General features: G+C 38.8%; 1 protein-coding gene across 3 annotated transcripts in view; it reads right to left on the minus strand.

Annotated features, from left to right (window-relative positions):
• LOC136416465 (zinc finger protein castor homolog 1-like) overlaps positions 1-19,625 on the minus strand; it is a 50,743-nt gene that overhangs the window by 4,308 nt on the left and 26,810 nt on the right. For 2 of the 3 annotated variants that reach the window (XM_066401648.1, XM_066401647.1), the window contains exons 4-12: positions 15,207-15,574; positions 14,483-14,567; positions 2,467-2,635; positions 1,878-2,174; positions 1,678-1,796; positions 1,392-1,614; positions 907-1,276; positions 507-853; positions 50-220 (exon numbers count right to left, since the gene is read on the minus strand). In XM_066401648.1, the coding sequence (XP_066257745.1) occupies positions 50-220; positions 507-853; positions 907-1,276; positions 1,392-1,614; positions 1,678-1,796; positions 1,878-2,174; positions 2,467-2,635; positions 14,483-14,567; positions 15,207-15,574 (2,149 nt within the window). The remainder of the gene's footprint in view (positions 1-49; positions 221-506; positions 854-906; positions 1,277-1,391; positions 1,615-1,677; positions 1,797-1,877; positions 2,175-2,466; positions 2,636-14,482; positions 14,568-15,206; positions 15,575-19,625) is intronic. The other variant, XM_066401649.1, reaches the window with a different exon arrangement.

Below are 19,625 nucleotides of genomic sequence, written 5' to 3' on the forward strand. Positions count from 1 at the left end.
GATTCAAATTTGCTACAACTTTGGGTTCAAATGAATTAGTGGTACTTACGGTTCATCATCGTCTTCGTCTCTGGAACCAGAAGGAGTAGTTGATGGTTTGGGCAGTTTAAAACTAGTGAAAATCGCTTGAGGGCTGTCCATTAAGCTTTGGGATCCTCCTCCAGAGTTGTAGTCATTCCAGACTTCAATTACTCGGTTTTTCGGAGGTCTACCACGTTTCCTGGAAAATTAAGAAAAAAGCGAACTGTAAAAATGTACAGCTGGGCGCCTTTCCATCTAACCAAACAAAATTGATAGATCAAATCTGCCTGCACCAAAAAACATAAACATCGACGGTTTAATTCCAATTTAAACAATGGAGACGTATGTTAGCTGGTGCGTTCACCAAATCTTTCCCTATTAGATTATTATTTACGAAGAATTTGTTATTTCCAAGGCACTTTTTGAAAAACAGTTTCAAGCTTCAGTGTTCATATTCACCATTCAAGCGCATATTACAAACTCACCTGCAAAACATCCCATCAATGCTCGTTGTCAGATGGGTCGCAGTCAAGGGATCCTTCGTCAGGCTCAGTTTCTGACTATACTGATGCATTTTATAGTGCTCCAACCTCCTAAAGGGCTTTTCAGACGTCAAGATCACTTCCCGGCATCCATCTAGACTGCAATGGTAGTGTTTCTCCTTATTCTGGTACACGCAAGACTGATCCTCGCAAAGCTCGTTCGCTTCTGACACCGAAAAGAAATTGTCGGTAATGATTTCCTGCTGCTCGTGATTTCTTGAGTGTTCTCTGGCTGCTTCCTTTGTCGTCAGAATCACCTCGCAGCTATCCTGAAGGCAATGGAAGTGCTCCTGAAAAGACAAATTTGGTGAAACTTCATTTCGACGTAGAATAACTGATTCACCTGAAAGCAGTAATGGCAATTTTCCTTGAAAGTGCATTTTTGAGTTTCCGGGACAAATTGACAGTATTTCCTCCAGTAGTCTTCAGAGTTGAGAGTTTCCTCTTGAGAGGGGAGATTCGAGGCTTCGCTGGCGCTCAAGTCCATCGCAAGGGCCCCTTCGGACTCCTCGTTGTAGCTTAAAGGCGAGTTTCGGTCGCTCAGACTTTCAGTATTCGAGATATTGGACATGGAGTTTTGGTGGTTGTAGAAATTAGCTAGATCTATTTGAGCCTCGTAATCCCTGGCTAAAGGTGTGAATTGGGTGGGGGTGGGAGGCAGACCGCTTCCCTCTGCTAGGGTTTTCATCATGCTTTGAGCCAGTTTGTACTTCCTAGAAGACGAGAAGGGTGGCTTATGGAGGGTAATAGAGGGGAATTAGCCCTTTTCAGTTCGTATGAGATTAGCTCTTATTTCTCTTCCCATTCAACTCAGTCCTTGCGACTTACCTGTAAGCAAGTTCGCTATCTTTCCTTTCGTGCTTGCGCTTATGGGAGAATAACTGTCCAGAACTATGAAGGACGTAAGAGCACTGAGGCCTGATGCAATGGATGTGGTTGCAGACCTTGGAGAAGCGGCAATTCTCGAAAGGACACATTTCATTCTTCATGAATTTTTTAAAGCCGTCTCTGGACAGTTGCTCGTCTTTGATGTGGTACGTTTTGTGCTTCTCTAGTGTGGGAAATTAAAGATTAAAATCTTCATCATTGTGAATTAGTGGGAGGGAAAACATACCCATGTCAGATTTGTTTTTGAAGGTAAATCTACAGCCGGTCCTCCTGCAATGGAAGTGGGTGGTTCTTTGGCCGAAGAAGGCGCAATAGGAGGCTCCGCATTCTTCGGTGGCTCGGTATCTAAAGATTAATTTTCAAATTCAATTTTACGTAATATTCACACCCCTCTAATGTTCAGTACGTTAAAAAAATTCAACTTACCTCTGAAACCCTTCTTGCATTATAGCACTGTCCTTCCTATGGTAATTGCTATGCATCTGCACGTCACTAGTGGATATGTAGACCTTATCACAATTTTCCTGAATGCAGTGGTAGTGCGTTTGCTTCTTGTTATGGGTGCAATTCGCGAACTTGTCGCTGCAATCATCGAGGGGACTGTAACGCATGAAACCGTGTTGTAGAGATTCGTCTCGCTTCTTGTGCCACTTAAAATGTCGGATCATCTCTTCCTTCTTCAAAAACACCCTGGAGTTACAGTCCAGACAGTGGAAGTGCTCTCTGGAATGGTTTTGAGGGTTTCAAACTTGAATAATTGCAGAGTACGCCTCTGGATTTTAACCAAAAAAACAAACAAATTATTTATGCAACCAATAATACATGAAATTTTGCAAGTTCGGACAACAATCACCTCTCTAATGAAAGCTTTACAGTACAAGCTTAAAATTGGTGTTTTCTGATGAGAAAAGTCCTTAACTCCTATAGCTTAGGAAAACACCCCATAGGTGTCGCTCAGTTAGATTCAAACTGCGAGACTTGCGCGATTCTATTTTTTGGTGGTATATAGTCTTACCGATAGTTAAGGTCTTTACAGTAGGTGCTGCCGCACTCTACGCTAGAGGCGAATTTCTTGACATATTTGGAGTAATCCACTTGGGAGGTTTTGTTCACAAGGAGGCTGGACGCGGACATAGATGAGTCACGTGGCTGTAGCGAAGTCGACATTGATTGTTGTAGCATGGCTGAAAGAGGAAAAGTATATTGGAGAAAATAATTATGCATTATAGTGATTTTGCGGCCAACAAAAGTTTCCGTTATTACCGAATTCAACCCGTATATTAAGGCATAAACTCTCTTCCGAAAAAGCGATTGCTGCTGGTGCCCCCATGACACAATATATGATTCAACCTCTTAATACTTTTAAAAAAGGGGTGCCAGGGGTTTGAATTTGAAGGGTTAAAATTTGATAGTCTGTGTTTTTAATAATCCCGAGGGTCCCGAATACTAATTTTAGATTTTGTTGAAAGGACTTGCCTGGCGGATGAGAGATTTTCCGCACTATTGGGCCTTTGTCATAATATTTTTGGAATACGATACAGATGGCAGTTTCAACGTTTTTTTTTATCGGGCGAGGGTATTTTCAAATTTAAAAGGAGGAAATTGGATTATCAGCTGGGAAGAACTGAAGGGTTGCAATATGTGCAATTTATAAATTGCATATTAAAATAAACTGGTTGAAGGCAGTTTAAAAGGGCGAATTCGCTAGTTCCCTTTGATCAGTTTTGCCGAATAATTCCTATATTTATCTCCGTCAGCTTTTCAAATATTATTTAACATTTTTATATTCTTGACATAATGGGGGAACTGCATATTTACGATCAATTAATCCAGATTTGATTGTTGAGCTTTCTTCTAAGTGTAAAAGATCTATTTAGAAGGGCAATGACACAAATTTTTCCATAGCTTTAAGCGAACAGTCCCAAATTCTGCTCAAAAAGGTGCAAATTTCAATAGAAACATGTCATTCACATCTGGTTACAAAATAAACTTATATTTTTTTAACATAACGGTGGAGTCTAAATCGACTTTTAATTATTCCACATTTAGTTGTAGTGTCTTCTTCTAAATCTAAAACATCTATTTAGAAGTTAAAAGCTTTTTCTCTACATCTTCCAAAGAGCGGTTCCAAATTCTAGCCTTGGGCCGAAGTCGCTTACAAGATTTTTTTTGATCATGCATCAATGAGATGCTCAATTCAACCACCTTACTTTCCCAATATAAATGATCTTTTCCCCATGTTTCGTTCCATTTAAAAATTCTAAAAATCAGAGCTTCCATTGGCCAACGACGGAACAGTTAATTAATTCAACCCCTCTCAACATCCTCGTAATAACACCAAGTCCCAAGCAAAAATTTTAATCCGAACAGATCTGTTTAAAGCCACCCCTTTGCATGGATTTCGCACACGTGCATTCGCATAACACAATTACTTTATAAAAAGTACCAAAATAATGGGGGTCTAAAATTACCGAATGTTCGAAAAGAAAAGCCGGCCTTTGAAAAGCGTTTCTTATTTATCTTTTAACCCTTTTTTAAAATCGGAATATATAAAGCTTCCAGCTTGAGCTCGAACAGCGGCCCACTGCGAAGCCCCGACGGGATTCCTGATTTCGGGGCCCCACGAACGCATTGGACCGTCATCAAGTGTACAGACCCCTGGCTTTCATTAAAAAGATGTGAAAGAGCTTTTTGAGTTCATCCTGTCTTTTTTTAACTTATTATTGGCCTACGTAGGTATTGTGATCTTGGTAGCTGGAGTTTATTAGGTAACCTAATGATAGGGGCCTTATACGGGTTGTTCCGGGGTCATGACTTCGCATGTGCGTACGAAGTACTCCCAAATTACTTTCATTTTCATCGAGGATCTTTTATCTAAAGTTTTTAACTTATTTTTGCCAGTTTCTTCGTTGTACATTCAACAACCTGAGAAAGGGACTCGCTAATTGAATTTCAAGTTTGCTTAAGTAGCGAATACTCCAGGAACCTGGACGCAAATTGAAAGGTGCACGTCGACGCTCAAGCCCAGATTAGGAATTTTCTAGTTAAAATTAGAAATTTGCAACGTTCTATGTCTAAAATGGAAAATTTAAGTCTCAGTTTCACCATTCAGAAATTAAATTGCAAGTGCAGCACTTCCACTACTTGCAAGTTGGAATTAGTCATTAGTCAATTAGGCATGAGATTTGAGATGGTCGTCAGGTAAATTTGAATCATGTTTGGATAAAGGTTTTCTCTCTCGAGTTTCGAGTGTAATTTTGACAGTTTTTCTTGCTAATTAAATGACCTCAGTTCTAGTATTATTTGCACCCAACATTTTCATCCTAAAAGTAATCGACCGATAAAAAAACATATTTCTATAGCCTCAAAACCCGAAACCTGGACGAAACCGAATTTCGCCTTGTCTCCACTTCAATGTTAAATAAACCAATCAGCCTCACCATCATCAACCAGATGTTTAAAGCACATATACACATCGAAAAAGCAGAAGGGTCAAATTTTTAATTCAATTTCATGCGAGCATTCGAATTACACAAGCTCGAAACGGGCACAAAAGCGCTTTTATGCCGCCTGGCCTTAAGGCTCAAACTTCCGTAAAATCTTAACTCTTTTCTCTCTGCGTTTCAAAGGCTTTTGTGTTTGTACAAGTGTGTTTTCAGAATATTATGTGGACATGGGTTCGACGATTATAAATCGAAAATCCGGGGATTTTATTTAAAAGCACGTCTAGATGGGTTCAGTGAATGAAATCCTGATGTGGGCTTTTGGATTGGGCATATGTAGGGCTCTTTGAAGCAGGAAATTGGGAGTTTTAGAGGCAAATTTGTAGGAATTTAGAGGAAGGTTTTGGGTGCTGATTAAAAAATTGTCAGAAACTACAGGGGTGAGTTTCCTGCAAATCTTAAAGCTGCTTCAAAAAACTGGCTACTACGACCCTGTTCAATACTGGAATTGTCTTATTTCAAGGATTAAAGAGCTTTTGGTTACTTGACAGCACAAAAGTCAGTGATATACATAGATTTATTCTAGAGGGAGGCAAAGTGTGCTTAAGTTTCTTGTTGATCTTCCAGCTTCTTCAAGGAACTATCTACTACGACCCTATTCAATGCGGATGAGGAAAGTTGTTTCCAACGGAGCTTATAGTCATCGCTTATAGTCGCTTTATTGTCACCCATAAGAACTCACCGAAGACTACACAAGAGACTACACAAGAAGTCATAGAGCAGGTAACTCGTTTCCATTTCACTAATTGTCAACTTCTTATCAATTTACCGTTGAGCCCCCCTTTAAAGCCGCCTCTACTAAGATCCCACTTAATATTGATTTGAACCCAAAAATTTCAAAATGAAATAGAAACAGCAACACTTCTGGATCGGGCAATGTATGTTTTTATGTAATTGAAACTGTACGTGTATCGGAATGTTGTTCTCCATGCAACTTCAACTGAAGCGTTTAGTTGATTTTTGGCACAGAGCACTCGAAAATAGCTTGTTATGCTGCCTGGAATCTGCAATTTGGAAATTTTAATTTGTTCTAATGATAGTGATGGTGACGTCAACGAAGGGATAGTGATCTTAACCCCTCGCGGAAGACCGTAAAAGATGCATTCATCACGTATGTGTCTGGCAAGCAAAAGCTTTCACAGATAAATAATTATCCAGGAAAAGTCGATTAAATGATTTAATTTGTGTCACGACGCGAGTTATTTTTCGATCGGCTAAATTTCTGTGTCTAAGCCAAAAATTTAACATTTCGATTTGGAAAAATCGAGGAAACTTGGCAGATGGCTCGGCTATTATTTCTATTCTGTGCGGCTTTAATTAGAAAGACCGCCGCTGCCTGGAAATCTAATTAGAAATATCAGGAAAAGGTTAGAAAATCTTATGCCAGACGAAATAAAACAATACCGGCATTCTCGATGCACTTTGCTACGCTCAGCATCCCAAAGCTCGCCATGTGTCCTGAAGCCAATCTAATAAATTAAAATCCGTGTCGGACACATTATACCTCATTCATAACTCTTTTTTGTAATTTTATATAGCCATCTATTAGATTTCGATAATTAGCAATCAAAATCACATAAAATTTGAATAACGCGTGAGTGCGTGTGCTTTTTAGACGCGATAGACCAGTTCTTGAGATCCAGATTCGAGGAGTTTTCGATACGTAAGCAGACGCTGCTATTTTGTATTTGCAGCAATCGTTGACTGCGAAGTACGCGCAATTGCAGGCGTTATTTATATGTAAAAAAAAATTTTAACAGTAAAATTGAGGTGCAGTCAGGCATTAATTTCAGGTTTGCATAAAAAGTGTTTCTGCCTGCCTTGTCGGGTTTTGTTATAGAAAGATCTTAATTGAAGGCTTTGACGACGTGCGGCATCGTAAAATGTGATTAATGACCGTTTTCCCGGACAATCGAAAAGTACCCGTGTTTGAAGGTTCAATGAGCCTCCAGAGTGCACACCACACTTCTATTCACTACTAATAGGAATGCAGGTTAGTTCAGGTTAGTTACGAGACCCTAACTTATTGTATGAACGTAAAAGCCCTTTTCTCAAATTTAACATGTGTCAAGAGTATCAACAATGTCACTTTTTGACTTTTTGAGTTTGGCAATCTTGGCGTTGAACGTAGTTGAAGTTCAAAAATAAAGACGAGGAAGGAGGACTTTGAAGGGGCTCCCGGCAGTGTGTACCTACATACATACGTGGGGAAACTTGGTGTTGGTATTAACCTGAGTTAGTCTAAATCCTCAGAATTCCATCATATCCAAATGAATGTCAAGCCATATTTGGCAGGAAAGATGCGTGACTCACTTAGTTATTAGGGACTTTGTCTAAGCACACATGTTTCGGACGTCAGATATCGGACGCATGTCTAACGTCAAAATGACGTAGGAATGCGATTTTCCGAACTATAGACGTCTGATATCCGACACCTGAAACTCGGGCTTCATTCTACATTTGCGTTTGATTGAACACTTAACGTGCGAATGAAAACCTCATTAAACGCAGATACTGATCATGTGGTACGTATATAACGCACTCCGATTGGTTGGATATATACAGTAAACGAGGTCCAATTTGCGAAACTGAGCATTAATGAAAAATCATGCATTAATGGGATTTTCAAAGAATAATCTTGTATAGTTATATTAAAGAAATGTGTTGATTAGCCACTTGGCTGCCTTGCATAGCCTCGTGCGTCTTCGGCGACCCGAACACAAAACAGCGGAATATTCCTGGAACTGTCAAGGCAAATCCAGTTTTGAAAATGCGGTTTTTACCCTTTTCCAGCCTGATACAATACTGAGCAAATACTTATTTTATTCCTATAAAATTAATCTTTAATTTGGTATTTAATTTTGTTATGTTTGTTCGCAATAGCACTCGGAATTTGATCGTTTTCTCGAGGGCGATGGGTGGAGACGCGGAGCGCGGACATCATTGCCTGAACGATATTCTTTTGTTTGCAAAGCCTACTTAGCAAAAATTTTACTTCCGTTGGGATGACTCTTAATGAACAATTTTCTAGTTTCTTTCTAAATTTTGAGTTAATTTTCTGAAGCTCTGAACCAACGAGAAAGAACACCAATTCCAAAGCGAGAAATTATAGGTATAATTCAATGCGAGCTAGTTCAGGTTAGCAAGAGCGTTCGCCCTCGGATGGCAGTGGTTTCTGTCTATCTTTCTAAACGACGACTTGCCAGGGTTAGTCCCACAGAAGACCAATTCTATGTCTGAATTGGCAAGAACGAGACCACTCTAGTATTGATCTTATTTTACTCAATTTCGCAGTATATTTGGTCAAATTTAATGTCAGAATGACTTGTTTGCTTCGCTTTGCATTTTACTTACCAGTCTCGCATTCATTTTTGAGAATCTCCAATACTTTCGTGATGAATTTCTGTGCACACTTTGTACTACAGAATTTTCCGTTTAACCTAACTCCAATAGATAAATCTTTTCTGAGTAATATTTAAATCATGTATATTTAACGGAATACGGTGTTTGTGCTTCGTAAGATATTCGACGCTTTAATTATGACATTCTCGGCCTAATCATGCGATAGAGATGAGAGCTTCTTTTAGACATTGCTATTGTTGGCAGTTACCTAAATTCTAACCGAAGTTAATTCAATCAAAACAAAAAGAGGGGAAATAGGCCATCTCCTAGTGACGCATATGCAAATGCACTTTATCAGCATAACAACCTTTATAAATACGAAATTTTATGAATAGTTAAAAAGCCTAAATTGGTTAAATTGACCCTCAATTGTCGTGAGATCTCGGATTCTCTCCGCGCTTCTCTATTGGGCCTAATTTGTCGTGATTACGTCTAAACGACAAGGCAGGCCTGGAAACAAACGAATAAAATCGAGACCGGGCGCATAAAAACAAGTGAACGGAGACAAATGGAATAAATCGAGCGGGACACTCTTATTTGACGTTTCCCTTTTGTTTTACTTTTATTGTTTTTAATGCACTTGTTTCGTTTATGTTTTGTTTCCGTCGATAAACGAGGCAGGCCCGGGATGAAGATGCGGAAACAATTTTTTTTTAATTTAGCGAAAATTGAATGTTAGAGGAATGACGAAAAACAAAGAAGTATATTTTTTAATAAGATATTCAGGAATTTCGAAAATTTTAGTAAAAAGGCGGTGATTTGTCTCATATTTAGGCAAATAATACTGAAACGATGACAGCTTGTTTATTCCCCATAAATAATAATCCTATGGGGACAGATCTGGCGAGCATGCCGGCCAACGTATGTCTTGATTGTTTGAAATGAAAGGAAATTCAATTCATTGCTGTTTATTATCGTTGAAAAGGTTATAACATGTTTTTTTTTTGTTTGTAACCTCTAAACAAGTTAAAAAAAATCCTTTTGTCTGTCAAAACTCTACCAAAAAATTTGTAAATGAAAAGAACGCTTTTTATTCAATTATAAATGCTACCCTAATTTGGGGGCCACCGGACACCCAGTAGAACCCGGCCCCTAACGCTTCGAGAGTAACGAACTTTATCGTGCGTTAGCAGAAGCACAAGTGCATCCCATACGCAATCCCACAAAAATATTCCAAATATAAAACATGTCTGGTTTCTAGTAACCAAGAAACGTTATCTTTTTATTTCCCCAACTTGAAGCGAAGCAGTGTTCTGCTCTTTATGAAAAGTTCCAGTCTTCGGGAATCATAAAATTGGTATTAATAACACGAACGTTTCTGGTTTCGAGCCGGAAATAAAGCAGGGATTTCTTAGGCCCGACTAAACCTTCAGTTAGCGCAATTTTTTGAGGACATTCCGCTTCTCTGGAGAAAAAGCGGCCTAAATGCGGCACATAGCGGTTTCCGCGAAAATATGAAATATTCCTTTACGTGCTTTCACGCACCGTATCGCAATCTCGGACAGGCACTTTTTAAAGAGCATGAGGAATTTATTTGAAGGCGAGTCTTTGTTTCGAAAATTATATCTCCCCTTTTAGTGCTTTTCTATGTAAAATGTCGTGAAAATATCTCGTTGGGACGTGCGTCGAGAAAAAATTGAAAATCATTTATTAACGACATACGCGCAACAAAAGACGATCTACATTCGAGCCCGTATCGAGACAGTCGAGTCACGGCCGACTGCCTGAAACAAATGAACAAAAGCCAAAAATCTTTTCCGCAATTGCATTTTAGCTGTGTTTTCGACTTTCGGGATTTATTTTATGCTTGTTGTTAACTTAACCGCCTGATAAATGACTCTATGACATGGTTAAATTTAACCTACAGAAGCCTGAAACATATGAAGCATCTATGTCACTTTACTAGAAGCCGCAGTGAGAGCTTTCTATAAATTTCCCGCTAAAATACCGCAATTTATAACCCAGGACTTCCTATGTAGTACTAAACCATAATGCGGAAAATTTGTCCCATAGCGAACGAACTTTCTGAAATTTTTGGAATCCACACTTATTTTTGATAAAACAAGAAAATTATAAGAGTTGCTCGAAAGGCTCACCGTCCCATTCCAAGCATAGGTCTATGTGTCTTCTTAAGTTCTAGATTAAGTTGAAGGCCTCCCTTTTCGTTATTTTGGATTTTAAACTTACTATGACCTTTTTTAGCAGCTCATTAATATAGATTTGTAAATGAGGTCTTCGATAGTTCCCCATAAATAATAATCCAATGGGGACAGGTCTAGTGAGCGTGCCGGCAACGTATGTCTCCATTGTTTGAAATCAGAGAGTAGTTCTATTGACTGCTGTTTATTCTTTTTGAGGAGGTTTTGACATTTTACTCACCGCCTGTAAAACGGTGTATGAAGCAATAGATGAAAAATTTTAGGTTATTACTAGCATATCCCACACAATTTGCAATGCAGAACTCGCGATGTAGTCGTAAGCCATAATGCGTTAATTTCGCGCAACGATGGACAACGTTTCCGTAACTTCTGGAATTTGCAGCTTTCCTCAGCAAAACGTAATGTTGGAGAAATACGTAAATCACGCTTTAATTCACGTCCAAAGTCCAAAGTGAAATAATAATAAAACGGGACAATCGCAAAAATTGGCAAATTTACGGTTTCTGCAAGGCTGTAAAAGGGCATAAAGTATAAATTTACGGATTCTAAAAAAAGTTCACTAGACTCGTAACTTTAAATTGTAAATGTTGACGTTTACGGCTTTATATACTGCTTGTGATTTTTGCTAAAAAACCACTTTATGTCTAGTGCTTACAAAAGCTTACTTTGTTGCATGTTTCCACCAAGAACTATTGCGATTTGCCAGGATGGTAATTACGGAAATATTTATTTACGTACCCATTTTTATTGCACTTTCATAAATTCGCTACAAAGTCAAATTTTGCCGCGCGCAGCATTATTATTTAATGTAGAGATCAAATAGAATAAATTCTTCATTATTTTTATCTTATCGTTGACTTGTTTTTACCTCCTAATGTTTTATATCGTGGTTGTTACGGTCACGTGCTGTTCTATCAACCTGTGCCATCTGACTGAATACACAATTATATTTAATTAGGTGCTAACTTCAGAACTTAAAAAAGTGACGCTCCGATCATACTGATGTAATGCCTGGGAATAGCCATTACCGCCCTCCTTAGGACAGAGTCACATATGGTGACGCTCCGCGGTCAATTTGGCCATTTCTTAAAAAATTTGCAGAACGGGGATAAATGTTAAAATTAGACAACACTGCCAAAATTACGAAGGTGTGGTGCGATCTCTTCTCTAAAAAAGAAATAAAAGAGCAGCGCTGCTTTGTCGCCTACCGGGTGTCAATTTTTTTAGTGCCTTCACTATCGTATCCCCAAAACGGTGAGAGTTACAAAATCTGTTAAGTGGAAAAATCTTGCCGTTTTTGGAGGAATTTTAATATACCGTAAATGGCGTTGTCAAGTTGTTTTTGGTATCCCCCGAATCCTCACTCCGGAAGAAAATTCAAAAGCTTTAAAATTTAACATCACTACGTCATCGTTTTACCACACCCACACCAGTTAGTTAAATGGCAATATTATGACATTGCGGTATTCTTCTTAAAGCGTTCGGGCTCTACTCGTACTTTGCGTTGCGCTTTTGGGATGGCAACACAACATAATATAGTTGATAAACGACCACTGTAATTTCACCTTCAGTGTAGGGTTGTTAAATGTCCGATCACGAAAATATAATATTTTACTTCTCCGGATGTTTCACTGGTAAATTACCGGAAATTTTCAGGCAATTCTAAATAGTTGGATATTTTTGACCAATGTCCACATATTCCTCTGGTAAATTACCGATTAATTTAATTTTATATGTTAACTATCACTGCTGTTTACTTCATATATGTCACTTATTCCGTCATTATTGAAGGTGACGGTCCAATTCAAGAATCTCCAAGCAAATTCAATGCGACTTGTTCGTCTTGGTCAAGTACTTCTGAGGATTTACCAGTCGGACATTTGTCATCCTACATCACTTCAGAGTGAATAGTCCCTTTCTGTCCCTACGTTCTTGATTTTTTTCGTGGAAATAAAATATTTTTAAATACGCAGAGTGAAACAGAGTTTTAAACGATTTAAATAATTAATTTTAAAGATTATTTTTTCAGCCCTTTTAGTCTTCAGTTACACCGTCTTTGCAATTTGTCACTCTTCAGTTTTAACAAAGACGTCGAATTAAGTTCCCCTTGACTCGAGCGTTAACCCCAATTTGTCAAAGATTATTACCATTTTTTAAATTATTTTTCACAAATTTTTTCATAAAATTCTAAAAATAGCTAAGCCAAAGATCGGTAGTATTTTAGGAGATATTTTGACGATCTTCTTAAAAAAACTTTCTTCTCTCCGTTGAGAGAATAAAACTGCAATTTTGCTCCCTAGGGATAGCATTTTCCTCCATGCGCTACATAAATACTCTAATTCCTGCTTTGTTTTTCCAAAAAATACAACATGGGTGGTAGAAAAAGATTAGATGCGCCTCTAGAGGTCAGTGCTTTTTCTCCCCTCAAGCGTTGATGTTCTTCACTTGATTTTCGGGTCACTCACGGGAGTAAAAGCAGCACTTACTTCCCTTGTTACGTGTGTTAATTAGCGACTTGCCTTTCATAACTTCGTGTACCTTCGGCAGTCAGAACGGAAAACGGCGGAACATTTCTGGTAGTGTTAAGCTAAATTCAGTTTTAAAAATGCGATTTTTACTCTTTTCCAGCCAGGCAAGGCACTAAGCGAACACATATTTAATACCTACGAAATTGATCTTTAATTTGATATATAATTTTGTTATGTTTGTTCACAATATCACTTGAAATTTGATCATTTTTTGGAGGGCGATAGGTGGAGACACGGACCGCGGACGCCATTGCCCGAACGATATTCATTTGTTTGCAAAGCCTACTTACCAGAAACTTTACTCGCGTTGAAATGACTCTTAATGAACAATTTTCAAATTCCTTTCTAAATTTCGAGTTAATTTTCTAAAGCTCTGTACCAACGAGAAAGAACACCAATTCCAGAACAAGAAACTGTATTATTCTATGCGGGTTAGTTTAGGTTAGTAAGGGCGTTGCCCCTCGGAAAATTAGAGATGCGCCTCTGGAGGTCAGTGCCTTTTCCTCCCTCAAGTGTTGATGCCCTCCGTTTGGTGGCGGGCTTCAGATCACTCGCGGGAGTAAAAACAACACTTACCGCCTTTGGCGCCTAAATAAACCATTTCTCAATATTGTCGTGTGCAGACGGCTGATGAATGTTTTCAGCACAGATGTCGCGACTCGCTAAAATAAATCTTTGATCAGATATTTTTTCCTTTCCTTGTTTTCTTGAATTTTTTAATTTTGGTTAAGTGGTGAGTCCGGTGAAGTGGCGAGATATTCTAAAACAAAAACGTGTGTACGTGTTTCTTTTTAATTTTATTTATCCAGTAAAACTTGCGAATAAAAGAGAAGCGCTCATTAATATCTCGGAAACGGCAAGCACAAGGTGTTGATCCTTTATTTGCCTTAGCACGCACCGCTGCAGTCTTTGCACTTATGCGCGGCGTTATAGGCGTACTGTAAAATTTAGCAATAAAATCTTAAAAGATTCTTATAGAGAAAACCTATAAAACGTTTCTGCAAAATGGGTTTTATCGTCACTTTTAGATTTTATTGGCGTTTCCATTGTTGGCCTCTAAAAGTTTTACCGAGAAGTCGAATTTCTACACTCTACTAGAAGGAAAAATTACCCACTGACGTTTATATTATTGGTGTGATTGTTATAACTATCAAGGCGAGAAAATAAAACCTCCGTTCCATGCGAGCAATAAAAACAAATTGATGTGTTTTTAAAGTTGGGGACATCATGAAGAGATGTGAAAAATTTAAATAATAAATTGGGAGTCAGTTTAAGCGAATTAAATCAAATATGTCAGAGGCAATTTAAGTCAATTTAGTTGGTTTTTGTGACGGTGGTAAAACAGCGCATTCTTCGGCCTTAATAAAAACCTCATTGACTCGGTTAAAAAAAATCATTTTTACTGCTCAAATCAGGCGTGAAGCGATCGGGGAACTTACCGTTGAGGGGGGACTCCATGGGGGGCGGGGATGAGCTATCAGTCTTGTTGAGGTGGGAGAACGACATTCCCCCGGAGAATATACCCTAGAAAAACATAAACAGTTAAAACGCCAATAAAATCAATAGCAAAGGAGTTATCATGCAATTATACGCGCGTTTTCCCGCAACACTAATCCAAGCTGGGAAATAAAGCAAGTCTAATTACTTTTTAAATACAGTTCACACGAAACAAGATGTAAAATCTTGTAAAACAAGCGATTTATGCTAGAAAATGAACAAAACTGCTGGGAATTTACACCGATAGCGTTTTTTAAGGAGGGAGTTTTCGCATTATCGTGCTATAACGCGACTGGATATACCCACTGTTTTCTGTGCATCATCCTCCGTTAACCTTAACAAAACCTCGAGTTTTAACAATATCCCCCCTCCCTCCATATATCAACCTACACAAACATCCGTCCCCTCAACTGCACATAACGGCAAACACCCCGAAACTTCTCCTCTAATCATCTCTTTTCTAATTGCCTGCAATTTACTAGAAACCCACAAAACAGTGTGAGAATCACACTTCCCTGAAATTACTGCCATATCGACCATTACAGCCTCAACAATAAAATTGCGCTCCCAAGAAATAAACTAATTAACCTATACTTACCTAAACAACCGAAAACTTACCTTTCCGACCTCACTTTCATATCAGAAAAACATGAGCAAAAAACATACCGTAAGCCTCCCGTCGTCACCCATATCACTCTTACTCCTGCTCCCGTCCTCCCCGAAGTAGTCCACGCCCTCTCCGCATCCGTTGGTCGCGCCTCCTCTGCTCAGATTCAAGCTAAGAGGAAAGCTGTGCTTGCTCTCCCGATTGAGAAGGCTGGGCGCGGCGGGGTTCGAGAGGGTGTGCGCGTGAGGTAGCTTCATTCCTATTGCTCCGAAATGACTAGAGGGCGCGACTTGGCCAACGGGTGTGCTGCGCGACGACTCGGGGCAGTGTTTCGGGGAGAGGGGCGTTGATGGGGGAGTGGGAGGTTCGTTAAGGGATGAATGGGATTTGTGGGGCGTGGCGAGGGAGAGGTTCTCGAAGATTTTGCCTGAAAATGAAAGCAGAAAATGAAGAATTAAATAAGAACGTCCAAGTCGTTTTGGTTAGGGGCATAATGTATATTTTTAGTTTTTTAAAATCGACATCCGGCATATTTTTAATGTTTTCAGTAAAATTGAAATATGGGAAAGTTTCTTTCCTCAAAAAAGTTGTAACAAGACGGCAAAAAGGTTCAGATAGAAATGAAAAGGGGATGCTGGGCAAACGGCCGACACGTATTTCTGATTATTGGCTTCATCAGACATGTGTGCGTATAAAGTAGGTATGTATCAAATATCATGCTGCGCATGTCGAGCATGTACGAGCACGAGTAAGTTAATCTGATCTGAGGTTAACATACAATAGGTTTGACGGATTAAAACAAAAGCGACGAGCACTGTTGCCACGTCCACGTGTTGACGAACCCGTTAGTGACAAATGACGTCATTTCACGGATTTGTTCGTTAACCAGTCTCAAGAACACGAAAACCTAATTTATCGGGTAAATCCCAAAAAACAGTCCGAATAATTATTCTTCAATTAAGAAGTGTTGTAAGCTGTAAGTCAAGGTGTGCTGGTCTAGTTTTTTGTCCATTTTTTAAGCACATTAGCGATGATTATACAGGAAACAAGGTTCTTGCGGTTGGCATTTTAAAATTCCTGAATTGTGGAGGAAGGCGGTATTACGGGATATTACGTAACAAGCAATTGCTCACAATTAGGGCGAATGCTCTGCAGAAGATGAATCATGGGACATTCTCAAAGGCAATTTGCATGTTATACGTCCCAACGGAACCAAAACGACATAGAGCGGATCTTAATTAAGTGCAACATTTGATATTCGGGGGCCATTGCATAGAATCCTGGCTCGAGACTGCGTTCCTAATATATTCACAATAGGAATTTTTAAAGTGGGCTTATAATAATTTCCTTCATTTATTCATAGGAAACGAGTTTCTGACACACAATAGGCCCCTAAAAAATCTACATTTTAATAACAAATAACACTTGAAAAAGGGAGTTACAGAACTGCCAAGAAAATTACGACAAACGTTAACGTTACTGCTTTGGCGCACTCTCAACAAATCACAAGAAAAATCGTTAACAAATGTGAAACTTAATGACGAATATTAGATGGCGAATAGTACGAGAATCTGGGACATAACGTCTGAAAGGATGCTACCATAGCTGCCTACCTGTTATTGCATGAAAGTCTCTAGTCATCATACACCTGGCTTGTTTTTTTCTATTTAGCTGAGAGAAACAAACTTAAGATATGAATCTAAGTGTGTAATTTCGGCGATGGTTAGAACCAGGTTACATTCATAAGGAAGAATTTTTGCTCCTTTAATCCGGCCGAAGACCGGTCCTCTATCCTGCCTGCGAGCTTTAACTGAGACGGAACAAGTGAAAACTAAATCACATTAAACGTTAATAACCGCAGCAAATATTCGCGAATAAAACTGCGTAGAACAAGAGAATCACAAAACTGAGAAAACAAAAAAAAATCAAAAATTGAATGAACCCGATAAAAACAGAAAACAAAATTAAAATAATCGTAATTAATCAGATGGAACTAGATAAGGTTAAAATGCTTCAACAGAGCGTCGTCTTCATCGACTTCAATTCAATTTGCAACATTGCTGGAATCGGCATTATAGGATGAAAAGTGCACGTGACAATGTCAAAACGCTTCACATTTTGACGCATTGACAACGTTTTGACAACAAACGCTAAGCGCAGCGTTGCCAGATGAGCTGGCCTTCAGAAGAATGGCATATTCATGTGGTTCCAAAATTGAGCTAAAACAGGCAAAAATGGTTCTATGGAGAGTGCCACGAAGCTTCTCCTCTGCTGTAGAGGGGACCCCTGGTCAGACCCATAGACTTCTTTGCCATGATGTCTTCTTTTCGTCCCACTTAAAGACTTAATGTACTGGCTATTCTAGACTACTTAAGCCCGGCAATCAACCGCCCATATAAAGTAAATAAAGACATCTCTGGCAGGTGGAAGCATTGACTTCTTCGTCCGCGCATTTAGGTGGACGTTACAAACTATTATTGTCTCTCCAATGAAGAATCGTTGGTCAAATGGGTGTGGCGGGTCGAATAAAAAATCTAGTAGTTAAATGAGTCAGGCTAGACAATAATATAAACGAGCTACAAGAGTTATTTCAAGTTTCGTGTGGCTACCTTAAACTCATTTGTTAAATGACCCGAAGGAGTTTTCGCCTTTCCCGATCAGTTTCTGTGCTTCGAAAACTGGTTTCTTGTCTATTATCCATTCTTATGGTTATTTCATGTTTTGCGCTTACTTTTCAGAGAATCGATGGTAATAAATGTTTTTTTATGCGTGTGTGTGCATTTGGAGATTGAGGCTGACTTATTTAGGGTTTATTTGATAACGGGCCTTCGCCAATGCGCCGCAGAAAATATTAATGAACAATCAGTTTTTTCTCGTGCGCTAAGAACAAATTACCTGCAGTGTTGCAAAGCTGGGCCTATGGCATCGGGCCTGGTAAAAAAATAGTACATGTGTAGTAAACTAAATGCGTTGTTACTAAATTTTAATCAATAATAATAATATGTGGCCTCAATTTGTTTTATGTAATAAGGTCGTTTTTTGCTCGTAAGCAGTTTAAGTTGGTTTCTGAACTAATTCCAATTTTCAGCATCCTTCCCGGGCAATACCATTTAAATTAAAGCCGACTCGGTGGGTGTCTGCGGGCACTTTTTTGTTTATTTTTCAATCTTGAAGCCCACGTCAACATGTCGATTAAGTTTCTGGGTTTATTTAAATTTTCGTCTCTTAATTAACTGGCCAAACAAACAATTTAGGTAAATTGCTCGACAACACAAAAAACGAATTTAATTCGGGCAGTTCGTTATGACCAGTTTCGAGATTCGCACACGGGGCTTCCGCACAGAAACCCAAGAAAAAGTATGCAACTGTGACGCATAAATAAGTGGTACCATTGTCTGACTGAGAGGCCACTGTGTGGTAGGGGGAAGCTTCATGGCACTCTTCATAACACGCTTTTTAACCTTTTTTAGCTCAATCTCGGAATCACAGTACCTTCTCTAGTCCCCGAAAATTTCAGCTTACAAGCTCATTTGGCAGCACTGCGCTTCGCTTTTGTTTCTATCAAAATCGTCAAAGTCAATCCGTCAAAAGGCTTCAGAGCATAACAAAAACAAAAGTGACGAGGTCAATTTCGAGTAAACACTGATAATTGAGGAAGTTTTTATAAGCAAAATTATATAAACGAAAGACAGGATAAAGAATACAAACCAAAATCAATAAAACTCAAAATTGAGCAAATTCGGAGAAAATATGCTCTGTCTGTCTGCCTTCTGTTTATGTGTCTGTTTCTCTCTCTGACTCCGTTTGTCGGTCTGTCTGTTTATTTTGTGTCATTATCATTTTGCTTTTTTTGTTCGACATTTTGAAACAGTTTTTTTTTTGACACTGCTTCTTACCTTGATCTTCGTCTTGCTCTTATTTCGTTGACGTTTTTTGTCTTTCTTCAAACCTTTAACATTTTATCTGGATAATTTTTGTTTCGTTTCGTCTTGACATAAATTTTTATTCAGAATTCATCAATGATCGACGGATCAAAATTGCGAGAGTCTTTAATAAACTTTTCAAATGAATTTCGATGATGCTCTCATCTTACACGGTGCTTAACCGAAAAAATGACGCATTCCGAAAGATTCAAGAGTTTGTTTTATACATTTTATTGTGGCTCCCCGGTTAAGCCGAATCATTGAAAAAGGTGCGCAGTCATTGAAATTAATGTACAAAAACTACGAAAATTCTTTGTAGGTTCTTCGGGGTTTTAGAGCCGGCGGGGCCCCACAAAAAGCCCGATCGCTCGGTTAATTTTGGATAATTTTTATGCCTAATTTATTCAATTACAATTTGCCTTTTGTGCTGCGATGAATACACCGAAAATTGGCTTTTACATCGTGAGTTCAGGAAATTGATACGTCAGGGACCTTGGCCTTTTTCGCGGTTTTTTACTCAAGTTCAAATAAGGCCCAACACGGGATTCCTCATAC

The sequence above is a fragment of the Euwallacea similis genome, chromosome 23 (genome assembly GCF_039881205.1).
Source record: "Euwallacea similis isolate ESF13 chromosome 23, ESF131.1, whole genome shotgun sequence".
In the NCBI taxonomy this organism is placed as follows: domain Eukaryota; kingdom Metazoa; phylum Arthropoda; class Insecta; order Coleoptera; family Curculionidae; genus Euwallacea; species Euwallacea similis.